At 48.9% G+C, this 13,329-nt stretch overlaps 1 protein-coding gene across 1 annotated transcript; it reads left to right on the top strand.

The window, feature by feature from the left end:
- Window positions 1-1,318: 1,318 nt before the first annotated feature.
- On the top strand, window positions 1,319-12,916 carry SEPTIN12 (septin 12; the record flags this gene model as incomplete). Its single annotated transcript, XM_079789476.1, has 9 exons — window positions 1,319-1,809; window positions 5,265-5,393; window positions 5,476-5,557; window positions 7,300-7,437; window positions 7,598-7,715; window positions 7,805-7,900; window positions 10,699-10,795; window positions 12,582-12,633; window positions 12,715-12,916. Exons 1-9 carry the CDS (start codon window positions 1,647-1,649, stop codon window positions 12,914-12,916), a joined length of 1,077 nt encoding a protein of 358 aa, XP_079645602.1. The 5' UTR covers window positions 1,319-1,646.
- Between the last annotated feature and the right edge of the window lie 413 nt (window positions 12,917-13,329).

The following is a 13,329-nucleotide window of genomic DNA, read 5'->3' as shown; positions in this document are numbered from 1 at the left end:
CCTGAAATCTAATAGTTCTCCTTCAGTATATACTGTCTGAGAACTATTTATCAACATCAGAGACCGAGGATCGCTTAGGGCTTGCAAACTCAGGTGCCAGAAAATAGGTGAGGAAAAAGTGAGATGGATTTGGTATAAGAAACATCAGGGAGCCTGGCTGGTGTGGCTCAGTGGTTGACCGTCGACCTATGAGCCAGGAGGTCAAGGTTTGATTGACCGTCGACCTATGAGCAGGGGGGTCAGGGCACATGCCCAGGTTGCAAGCTCAATTCCCAGTAGGGGGCATGCAAGAGGTAGCCAATCAAGGATTCTCTCTCATCATTGATGTTTCTATCTCTCCCTCTCCCTTCCTCTCTGAAATCAATAAAAATATATATATTTTTAAAAAGAAACATTAGGGAAGGTGAGGACTGTAGAAAATTGAAGAGCATATGGCCCAGCTAGAGAGCAGCTTGAATCAGCTATGGGCTGGGCCCAGGGTTGCCAGGGCTTACAATCTCTAAAATAACATTGGAAATCTAGATCTTCGTGTAAATAAGAAAAGAGACCGGAAAAGATGAGCCCATGGCCTCGGATTTCATCTCTGCCGTTTCCTCACTGTGTGTGTGACCTTGAGCAATCCTTGACTCTTATGTATAAACTGGGTTATCTATAAACGGCATAGTAACAGCACTTGTTTCATAGGCTATGATGATTATTAAACAAGTTCTCCTTCTGTGGCCCCTAGAACAATGCCATGTAATTAAGTATTTGCTAAATTGATGCTTTGATTTTCAATGCTGCCAATTTAAAACACTATGGTACCAGCAATGGATAGACCAAAGAAAGTACATGGACGATCTGCTTTCCAGCCGTAGGTGATAAGTTTGCATCCCCTGGCAGAGTGGTTAAGGGACATGAACTTGGAAGCCAGAGAGACTGGCTGAATGAAGCCCGGATCTGCCACTCATACCATCTAGGTGACCTTGGGCAAGGGAGCTGCCCTGGGCACCTGGGTTCCTGTCTATAGTCCTAGGCCAAGGTCGTTGTGAGGATTGCAGGGTAGTGTCTCAAACGGGCCTGGAGGAGCAGCTTACCTGTCCCTGCCCTCGGCTCCCTGCTGCAGAGGAGCCCCCAGGTGGTGTCACAGGGAGCAGTGGGGCTTCGATTCTTCAGTTAACTGTCACCCTCTCCCCTCCCCCTCACCACAAACACCAGGATCTTCCAGGACAGGGCAGCCCCTAAAGCTCCCACAGGAGCCCAGGGCCTCCAGGTGCCATACGAGGCTGCTTCTCTCTCTGTCTCCGACAGGTCGGCCGCTGGGCTTTGCTGGGTAGCATCTGAGCAGAGAGTCTGCCTGAGCATGGCTGGGTCTGGAGTGGGAGCTGGGGTACAGGAGAAACAGATCCCTGGGAAGGTGCATGTCCAGATGGAGTTCGGTCTCCCTCCAGAGGCAGCTCCCCTGGGCACCGTGGCTCACCAAACCCCTTGGGCCCTGGGCACCTGGAGGATGGACAGGTCAGGGGCATAATGTGTGGGAGTGTCTGGCAGCAGAACCAAGGAGTCAGGGTTCAAAATGAGAACTCAGATGTTCCTCCTCTGGAGCCCCAGCAACCCTCTTCTCCCCACCTCACCCAGATAACAGGCATCGCCGTGCCCTTGGCCCCATGGACCCCCTAAGGCGATCCCCCTCCCCCGGCTCATCAAGGCCCACCAGCCCCAGGACCCCGTCCTGCGAGATGCTTGGTTATGTGGGCATCGAGGCTGTGCTGGACCAACTGAAGATCAAGGCCATGAAGATGGGTTTTGAGTTCAACATCATGGTGGTGGGTGAGTGAGAGGCGGGGCTCACAGGAGGACCAATGGGCCAGGGCATGCCGCCTCACCTCTTGGGGCCTTGTAGTTGAAAATCTGGGAAACACTGAGTTAAAAGACAAAAAATCACCCATAAAGCCCCAACAGAACAATAAAATATAGGCCGAGGCAGGAAGTGGTGAACATCCCACTCAGATCCTGGTCCCAGCCCTAAGCCCACCAACCCAGCAGGGAGGGATCTTGGGCATAGCCTCTGACCTCTCTTCGCCTCAGTTCCCTCACCTGGCTTAACACAGTGCCTGGCATTTCATAAGTTCTCCCTGGGTCAGTTTATCTGGAATTGCTTTTTTTTTTTTAATTTATCTTTATTGTTGAAAGTATTACAGATGGCCGCTTTCCCCCCACCCCCACCCCGCCGACTCCCTCTACCCCACACCTGCCCTGGAATTGCTTTCTTATATATTCACAATGGATTTTGTAAGTCAATACTATACTTTTTAATTTTTTTTAATTTATTGATACATTTTAGAGAGAAAGGAAGGTAGGGAGAGAAAGAACATTGATTTGTTGTTCCACTTATATATGCATTCATGAGTTGACTCTTATATGTACCCAGACCAGGAATGGAACCCAAAACCTTGGTGTATTGGGACAACACTCTAACCAACTGGCTACCCGGCCAAGACACTACTACACTTTTAACAAAACAAACTAGATACAACAGGGCACAAAATATTGGAGTGTGTATGTCCAATTAAGGACATTATTCTAAGGCAGCACTGTATAATAGACATGTAACATGAGCCACATATGTAATTTTTAAATTTCCTAGTAGCCACTTTAAAAAAGTAAAACAAGATAAAGTTTTGTTGTTGTTAATCTTCACCCGAGGATATTTTTCCACTGATTCTTAGAGAAAGTGGAAGGGAGAGGGAGGGGCAGAGAGAGAGAAACATCGATGTGAGAGAGACACATTGATTGATTGCCTCCCTCATGCACCCCGACCGGGCAGAGGGGATTGAGCTTGCAACCGAAGTATGTGTCCTTGACCAGAATCAAACCCAGGACCCTTCAGTCTGAGGGCCAATGCTCTATCCAATGAGCCAAATTGGCTAGGGCAGAAGAAATTAATTTTAATCATCTATTTTATTTAACCCAATATGTGCCAAAATGATATTATCTCAACATGTAATCCATCTAAAAATTCATGATATCTTTTACGTTCTTCTTGTCTTACCAAGTCTATAAAACCTGGTTTGTATTTTCCACTAGTAGCCCATTGCGCAATATCATGCGCAGTAGGCCCCTCGCCGCTTCTACGGGAGCCGTGCCGGGAGGGACCCATGCCGATTCCGCGGGAGGCAGGCCCACCGTCTCCTCTCCAGGGCCTGCGCTAGGCCACAGAGGCTGCGGGCCGGCCTTCCTATCCCTGTCTGTGCTTGTTCCGGCTCTGGGGGGCCGGCCTGAGCCGGGTGCAGCGACGAAGCAAGCATTCCGCCAGGCTGCTCACACTGCCCGCTGTCAGCGGCCACCCATCCCTCCCCTCTCCAGGCGTGGGGGACTCCAGCGGGGCTGAGAGGACTGGGTGCCACCGTCTTGTGGCTATGGGCGCTGCCATCTTTGTGATGGAGTGATGATTAATTTGCATATTACCCTTTTATTAGATAGGATTGAGGGCACATCTCAATTTGGATCTGCCATATTGCCAGGTGCAATAACCAGGTCTGGCTCCAGTGTTGGACAGAACAACCCGAAGGACAATTTGGTTATATACACAAAGGTGTGTCCTGGGTTGTACAGTAGGGTGTTTCCTACTGGGAGATGTCGTCCACAGAGTTGGAGAAGTAGCTCACAACCCACAGGCAGGATGCAAGGACCTCTCCAAGTAGCAAAAGTAGCCAGACACAAAAGAGTACCTACTGAGTGATGCCCTAGGTTAGTGGTCGGCAAACTCATTAGTCAACAGAGCAGCAAACCGCAGTTTGCCAACCACTGCCCTAGGTGAAGGGAGAAAAGAACTGCCCCTGCCGATATAAGGTAGGAGAGTGGCAGTCCCAGGAGGACGGGGTTAATAGTCGCTGAGATGGGGCATGAGTGGGCTGTGGGGAGCTGTGTGTTTTGTGATCTGGTGCTTCATACACAGGTTATTTCATTTGTAAAAACTTGAACTGCCCATCAACACATAAATGGATAAACACAATGTGGTCTGTCCATCCCATGGAATATTACTCAGCTGTGAAAAAGAATGAAATAGTGCCCTGGCCAGGTGCCTCAGTTGGTTGGAGCATTGTCCCATACACAAAAAGGTACTGGAGTCGATTTCCAGTCAGGGCACATACCTAGGTTTCTGGTTCAATCCCTGTTCGGGGCACATGGGGGAGGCAACCAATTGATGTTTCTCTCTCACATAGATATTTCTCTTTTTTCCTTTCTCTCTCTAAAACCAATAAAAACATATCATTGGGTGAGGATTTTCTTTTAAAAGAATGAAGTGATGATATATACTGCAACATGGATGGACTTTGAAAACATTAAGCTGAGTGAAAGAAGCCAAATACAAAAAGACAAATATTGCATGAATCCATTTATATGAAATATCCAGAGTGGTAAATCCGTAGAGACAGGAAGTAGATTGGTGGTTACTGGAGGCTGGCAGAGGGAACGGGAAGTGGCTGCTTTAATGAACAGAGTTTCTTTTGGGGAGGTGATGGAAACGTTTTGGTGCTAGATAGAGGTGGTGGTTGCACAACATTACTAATGCACCAAATGCTACTGAATTGTTCACTTTATTTTTTTTTTTAATATTTTATTGATTTTTCACAGAGAGGAAGGGAGAGGGATAGAGAGCTAGAAACATCGATGAGAGAGAGACATCATCCAGCTGCCTCCTGCACACCCCCACCGGGGGATGTGCCCGCAACCAATGTATATGCCCTTGACCGGAATCGAACCTGGGACCTTCCAGTCCGCAGACCCACGCTCTATCCACTGAGCCAAACCGGTTTTGGCTGAATTGTTCACTTTAAATGGTTACTGGTTGCCCAGCCGATGTGGATCCATGGTTGCCCATCGACCTATAAACCAAAAGGTCACGGTTTGATTCCTGATCAGGGCACATGCCCAGGTTGTGGGCTTGATCCCCAGTGTGGGGCCTGCAGGAGGCAGCCGATCAATGATTCTCTCTCATCATTGATGTTTCTATCTCTCTCCCCCTTCCTCTCTGAAATCCATAAAAATATTTTTAAAAAACAATAAAATAAAAAATAAATGGTTACTGGTTAATTCTTTTGTTATATGAATTTTGCCTCAATAAGAAATGGGGTAAGCATTGAGGTGAACACTTAGGATAGTATGCACTTCTTTTATATTTCTGTTATACTTAGAAAACTGTTTACTTTCTAAAAAAGATTTACGAGTTTGAGAAACACCTAAAATGTCCACCATTATTGCTGTCATCTGGTTGCTCGCAGGGCAGAGTGGGCTGGGCAAGTCCACGATGGTGAACACACTGTTCAAGTCCAAAATGTGGAAGTCCACCCCACCGGGCCTGGCGCAGGGGCCCATGCCCCAGACGCTGCAGCTGCACTCGGTGACCCATGGTGAGTGAGACCCCGCCCTCACCCCCACCCCCACCCCGTCCCACCCAGTCCAATCCCTTCCTCCCTCCGCTCTCCTCCACAGTCATCGAGGAGAAAGGCGTGAAGCTCAAGCTGACCGTGACCGACACGCCTGGCTTTGGGGACCAAATCAACAATGACAAGTGGTGGGTCCTCTGGAGTGGGGCGGAGCCCTGGTTGCCCTGCCCCTGCCCCTGGAACATCCCAGCCCTGGAACGACCTGACTGTGGTATCTTTGAGCCTCAGTTTATTTGTCTATATGATGAGTGTACACAACTCTCCCGCCAAGATTGAAGGGAGTCAGCGTGTAAAGTTGTAGCCGCCGCCTGGCACACAGTAAGCACTCAGTAAAGGCATAAGCAGGAGGTAGAAGCCCACACTCGGGACCCCAGGTTAGACCACTTTCTAGCAGCACAACCTGGGACTGGTCAGGGAAGAAGCTCTCTGAGGCCCGGTTTTCTTTGTGACTTGGGAATGATGACACTCACCTTGCAGAGCTGTTCAAGGCTCTAAATGAGACAGACACGCAAAATCAGGACTGGCTGCACAATCTGTGGAAACCAGTGTGATGAAAATGTGGGGTCCCTTGTTCAAAAATGATCAAGAATTGTAAGAACACAAACACAGAACAGTCAACCAAGCCCGGGCCCTTCTCAGTACAGATCCCTGGGCTCCATTCACTCCACTGAAGCCGGCCCTGCACCAAATGCTTTGTTGGGCATTTGTTCCGTGCAAGCTCTGTTCTAGAGCAATAAACAAAACAGGTGAACATCCTTGCTTGCATGGAATTTACCTTGTCACAGGGGTGAGGGACAGACAATGGAAAAAATAATCGGTTAATCCGAGGGAGAGCCTGAACTCTATCATCCAAACAGGACATTTCTGAGAGCGACAGGGGTACAGAGCTGTACGGGGTTGCAATTTTAAGCCGAGTGCTCAAGAAAGACCTCCCAGAGAGGTGACATTTGTGCACAGACTTCCAAGAGATGAGAGAATGAGCCACGTGGACATGGGGGAAGGAGTGTCTGAGGCTGAGGGTAGCATGTGCAAAGGCCCTGAGGTAGGCAGGCTCTTGTGGCTGGCAGGGCAGGAGGAATAGGGAGAGGAGGAGAGGGCAGGCAGGAAGCAGTGGTGGGGTAGTATAGGGCCCTGTAGGGCAATGTAAGGACTGGCTTTTGTTCAGTCCCTAGAGCAGTGATGGGCAACCTTTTGAGCTTGGTGTGTCAAACTTCGCTAAAAAACTGAGCATAACTCGGGTAGTGTGTCACTTTGAGGAAAAAACATTATTTCGCAAATGTTTCATCCTCAGGAGCAGCAAATGTTTCATCCTCGGCATGCGGCCGCCTCAGCGGCCACGTGTCATCAGAAATGGCTACACGTGTCAGTGCTGACACGCGTGTCATAGGTTCGCCATCACTGCCCTAGAGGCTGAGCAGGAAAGGGATGTGATCTAACTCCTGCTTTTGGAAGGATCTTCTTGGCTGCCATTGACAACAGCCCACAGAGAGAAGGGGCCCAGGGAGAGGAGTGAGGAAATCCTTCCACAGTCAGGCAGAAGTCCACCATGGTTTGAACCAGGCCAGCGGCAATCTCTCTTGTTTAATGCTCACCCTCCCCACCCCAAAGTATTCTTATTGTCCCCATTTTATAGACAGGAAAGATGAGGCCTCAGCTCGAGAATGGCAGAGGGCCTCTCTGATGATGCAGGGAGTAAAGATGAGGAGTATACTCAGGTGCCCAAGCACCTCAAGTTGTGCGAGACCAAAGGTGCTGTGTCCTGGGCAAACGGGTTAATTGGTCATCTGCAGGGGCGACTACCCAAAGGACCCAGGGAGACAGGTGGGGCTCCTGGGCACAGCCCTGAGGTCGGGTCCATCCCCCACCCCAGCTGGGACCCCATCCTGGGCTACATCAATGGACAGTATGAGCAGTACCTGCAGGAGGAGATCCTCATCACCCGCCAGCGCCACATCCCCGACACCCGGGTGCACTGCTGTGTGTACTTCGTGCCGCCCACGGGGCACAGGTGAGGTGGCTGGGCCGACCAGGGCAGAGAGGAGGAGGAGAGGGAGGAGAAGGAGGGGGAGGAGAAGGAGGGGTTCCCGGCATGGGCTGTGGGCTGGCATCCCCTCACTCACACACTTGCTGCTGCCACTACCACCACCATCACTGTGCTACCTGAGCAGCCTGCGGCCCCTGGACATTGAGTTTCTGCAGCGGCTCTGCCGGACTGTGAACGTGGTGCCCGTGATCGCTCGGGCGGACAGCCTGACCATTGAGGAGCGAGAGAACTTCAGGCGCACGGTGATCTGGGTGCCTGAGGCGAGGATGGGGTTGGTGGGGGTGGGGAGGAGCAAAGTACATAGGTTGACCTAAGGTTCCCTGGTCCCCAGATCCAGCACAACCTGAGGACTCACTGCATCGATGTGTACCCACAGCAGTGCTTCGATGAGGACATCAATGACAAGATCCTCAACTGCAAGATCCGGGTAGGAGGCCGTGGGGGCAGGGAGGCTAGTGGGACAAAGGCAGAGTGATTTTCTTCCCACTCGTTCTTTCCATCTGAAGATTATACTGGGAGAAATTTCACATATTTCTAGCAGATGCGAATCTCTAAGGTGAGCAAGAAATAAGTCATATCAACAACCCACAGAATAAGAGAAAATGTTTACAAATGCTATATCTGATAAGGGACTTGTATCCTGATTGTAAAAAGATCTCTTACAAATCAACAATAAAGGACAACCCAATTTAAGAATGGGCAAAGGATCCTGAGTTAGACATTTCCCCAAATACTTTATAGGAATGGCCAATGAGCATATGAAAAGATGGTCGACATCGTCAGTCATCAGGGAAATGCAAATCACTTCACACCCACTAGGATGGCTATTATCCAAATGACAGATATAACAAGTGTTAGTGAGGATGTGGAGAAATTGAAACTTTCACACACTGCCGGGAGGAATATCAAATGGGTATTGTAGCTTTGGAAAACAGTTGGACAATTCTTCAAAAGGTTAAACACTGCCCTGGCTGGCGTGGCTCAGTTGGTTGAGCACTACACCATGCACTGAGAGGTGGCTGGTTCCATACCCGGTCAGGGCACATGCACAGGTTCTGGGCTTGATTCCCAGTAGGGGGCATGCAGGAGGCAGCTGATCAATGTTTCTCTATATCCCTCTCTCTAAAATCTCTCTTTAAAATCAATAAAAAGACTTAAAAAAAAAAAAAAAGGTTAAACACTGCCCAGCCGGCTTAGCTAAGTGGTTGAGTGTCTACCTATGAACCGGAGGTCACTGTTCAATTCCTGGTCAGAGCACATGCCCACGTTGTGGGCTCAATCCCCAGTGTGAGTTGTGTAGGAAGCAGCTGATCAATGATTCTCTCTCATCATTGATGTTTCTCTCTCTCTCTCTCCCTCTCCCTTCCTCTCTGAAATCGATAAAAATATTTTTCAAAAATAGAATCTTTCAAAAAAAATAAAAAGGTTAAACACTAAGTACTCTGTGACCCAGTAATTTCTCTCCCAAAATAAATTAAAACCTATGTCCACGTAAAAACGTATGCACACGTGTTTATAGTAGAATTATTCGTAATAGCCAAAAAGTGGAAACAACCCAAATGTCCATTAACTTGTGAATGGATAAACAAATGTGGTCTATCCACACAATGGAATCTCACGGCCGTAAAAAAGAATGAAGTTCTGATAGGTGCTACCACCTGGATAGACATTGAAAACATGATGCTCAGTGAAAGAAGCCAGACACAAAGGCCACATGCTGCATGATTCCATTGTAGGAACTGTCCAGAATAGGCAAATCTATAGAGACAGAAAGCAGAGTAGTGTTTGCCGGGGGCTGACAGGTTTCTTTTGGGGATGATGGAAGATCTCTGAAATTAGATTGTGCTATTAGTTGCACAATCTAGTGAACACACTACAAACAACTGGGCTGCACCTTCAAAAGGGTGAATTGTGTGGTATGTGACTTATATCTCAGTAAAGCTGTTACAAAAAAGAAAGAGGAAAATAGCTCACATCTTCATTTCCTCTGAATTCCAACTCCAAGCCCCATCCTGCCGTCCGCAGGGTGCAGTCAGTGTCAGTCTCCTGGAACCTGAGAAGCACCTGCATCATCCGTAGACGCCAGACCTCAACTCCCGCCCTGGGGCCCCTGGGGGCCCTGCCAGCCTACACAGTGCTTTCGCTTGGACTAGAAAAAGGCAACAGCTGCCTTCCCAGTTGCAGGCCTACCCGGATTTCAGCCCTGCACATCCGTACATGGAGGCCCTGCTTCCCACCTGGCACCCAATTTCTCTACACATCCCCTCTCTCCCTCCCCACTGGAGCAAGGAACAGCATTCCCCATGAAAGATTCAAAGCACCCGACCTTCACCAGCTCTGCATTCTGTCCTGAGGCAGGCAAAGACGACAGCCTGGCCTCAGCCCGGACAGAGCCAGACGGAGCACAGGGAGCACCTTCTCAAATTAATGTCTCAGTAAATCATCCAACAGAACATTGATCCAGGGTTTGGTTGCTACCGGCTGGGAGGCACATAAGAAGTGTACAACAAATGGTTACTATTATTAGCATCAAATTACAAATTCTAGTGATAAAGACAAACCCATAAACAGCACTTTGGAGTCCACAAGTTTGAATCTCCACTTCCAGTCAGGAGCAAGTAAACAACTAGAATTGAGCACAGGGTTCAGCAAACATTTTTGTGACAGGCCAGGTGATGGTAAATACGGATTTTATGCTGTGTGGGCCAAGCCGGCTCTCGCAATTACTCAGCTCCGCTGTGGTAGCGTGAAAGCCACGTAGACTAACTGAATGGACGGGGCTACGTTAAACTTCACAGAGAGAAACGGGGTGGGCAGGGCTGCTGTGAGCCAGACGGGGCCAACCCTGGTTTACAAAGCTATCGTGTTGAATGTGATTACTGTTCCTGTTTCATAGGTAAGGTAAGAGACTGACGTCAGCAAGCTTTTAGTCACGTGACTATTAGTAACCACACAGTTTCCAAGGGTTACTCTGCTAACCCTTAATAATGCTAAGCACTTCCCAAACATTCACAAAGCTCTAGGTCAGTACTATTAAGACTCTCACTCTACAGATATGGAAACTGACTGAGGCACTGATTCGACTTTACATCTTCTAACTCATTAGATATCTTGTGCTCCTTCTACCACTTTCCCCACAAAAGACAGCCCCACCCCCCACCTCGGGACCTTTACTCTCCACATGCCTGGCAAGGCCAACCTTCTGGTCTTGTCCTCTCCCCAAAGGACCGGATCCCCTTTGCTGTGGTCGGGGCTGACCGAGAGCACCTGGTGAACGGGAGGTGTGTGTTGGGCCGGAAGACAAAGTGGGGCATCATTGAAGGTCAGTGCAGGCGTTTGGGGAGGACACCGGTGAGAATGGGTTGGAAGCCAGGACACACCCTCTTGCCTTTGGGACCCTTAGCACCTATCACAGGGCCCTAGTGATTAAGCCCACAGCCAGGGAAGAGACAGACCTGGGATCAAGCCCCTTTATAGCTGGGAGGCCTCAGGCAAATTACTGACACTCTGGACTTCAGTTTCTTTCTTTCTTTTTTTAATCCTTATTTATTTTTCCATTGATTTTTAGAGAGAGTAGAAGGGAGGGAAGAGACAGAGAGAGAGAAACATCAATGTGAGAGTGACACATGGATTGGTTGCCTCCCACACAGGCCTCGAGCAAGGCCAGGGATCGAGCCTGCAACCAAGGTACATGCTCTTGACCGAAATCAAACCTGTAAGCCTTCAGTCCAGAGACCAACACTCTATCCACTGAGCCAAACCGGCTAGGGCTGAACCTCAGTTTCTTCACAGCAAAATGAGCATGATAGTAACATCAATCTCATAGGGTAGTTGGAAGAGGCAGAGCCACCACTTTGGACAGTGCCCGGCACCCAGAATTTATTGAAGGCCTACTATGTGCCAGGCATACTATGTGCTATTCCTAAGGGGAAGATAGGGAAAATAGGACCAACAGGGTTCCTGTCTCCATAGAGCTGGCAAGATGACGACAGGTGGGAGAAGCATGATGAAGGCAATACGTGGGGTGGGAGAGGAGGGCTACCTCGGGGAGCAGAGAAGGCTAAGAATAAGACTACCAGGTAAAGGAGCAGCAGTCAGAGCCTGAGCCCTGATTTAGCAATATAATTATTAAAAGTAGAATATAATATCTATTATTCTTGTGTATATACTATATTATCTTATGTATATTATACTATATCTACACTAATAAAAGAGTAACATGCTAATTGGCCGTACCTTTGTGATGCCCACCAGCCAATCAGGAGTGAGTATGCAAATTAACCCAACAAAGATGGCGGACAGGTGTTCCACACCACCCCAGCCACTCCAGGCCTCTGGGCAGCGTGGGAAGGCGGAAAGGTGGCTCCGGCCAGAGTGAAGGTGGTGCCGGCAGCCAGGGGAAGGAAGACCCATTCTTGCATGAATCTTCGTGCATCAGGCCTCTAGTATAATATAATTTACATGCATTATATTAAATGTATATTTATATACATTATATACAATATGTTAAACAATATATACTATATGTATACATTATTTTATACCAATATATACCATATGTATACATTATGTTATATATACAATATAATATATAAGATAATAAGTGATCAGTGGATTGACTGATTTAACAACTACTTGTAGGAGCCACCTGTACCAGCCACTGGGGTCACAGCAATGAATAAATAAATGAATGAAAGAATCAATGAATCAATCAATGAATCAATCAAGAATGGGAGGTGGGCCCTGGCCAGTGTATCTCACTCAGTGGTTAGAGCGTTGGCCCATGAACTGAAGGTTCTCGGGTTCGATTTCCGGTCAAGGGCATGTACCTGGATTGCTGGTTCCATCCCTGCCCCAGTCAGGGTGAGCACAGGAGGCAACCAATCGATGTATGTCTCACACATCGATGTTTCTTTCTTTCTCTCTCTTCCTCTGTCTCCCTCCCTCCCTTCCTTCCACTCTCTGAAAATCAGGTGAGGATTAACAACAAAAAAAGAATGGGAGGTGGGATAAGACAGTAAGAAATGTGGGGAAAAGATGGTGGTGGGTATAGGTGTAGTGCAGCATACAGTAGGCGCTTACTCGGTGCTAAGTATTCTATCTTTCAGTGGAGAACATGGAGCACTGTGAGTTTCCCCTCCTGAGAGACCTGCTCATCCGGTGAGGGTGCAGGGAGCCCGGGGCAGTGGCGGGCAGGGGATTGCAGTGGCCAGCTCAGGCTGACCTGACACTCTCTTCCAGCTCCCACCTCCAAGACCTGAAGGACATTACCCACAATGTCCACTATGAGAACTACCGTGTCTGCAGACTCAACGAAAGCCACATGCTGCCCCGGGGGCCCGGCTGGGTGAACCTGGACCCGACCCCTGCCAGTCCCCCGGCCATCCCTGGGCCCTCAAAGGTGTGCCGATGGGCCCAGGACAATCCCTCAGAGGAGTACTGAACACAGGCACACCCCAGGCCACCTGCGTTTCCCAAGTGCTCAGCAGCCCCCAACACACACCTGTGTACTAGGACATGTATTAAAGTGGACATTGCTTTTTATGACAAGCTGTGCTTTGAAAACAAAAGGAGTTTTGTAAATGACTTCTTTGAGCTATCCTCAAAAATAGATTGGTTCTTTTTTAAGTAACATCATGAAAACCAGGCCCTGGGGTGTCATGAGGCGCTGGTGGGGTGTGCCTTGATGGTGGATCCCCTTCTGCCCCAGAACTAGAGTCAAGTTCCAAATCAGACTCTGCCCTCCATCCTCATCCTCCCTCCAGTCCAGGGCCAGGCCCATCGTGTCATAACACTTCCATCTTTGACCATCTTCCCCCAACACTGTGGCCCTGCCCCTGCCTTCCTACCCTACCC

This window comes from Cnephaeus nilssonii (assembly GCF_951640355.1).
Source record: "Cnephaeus nilssonii genome assembly, chromosome: 2".
NCBI lineage: Eukaryota > Metazoa > Chordata > Mammalia > Chiroptera > Vespertilionidae > Cnephaeus > Cnephaeus nilssonii.
This window is presented reverse-complemented; position numbering and strand designations above follow the sequence as displayed.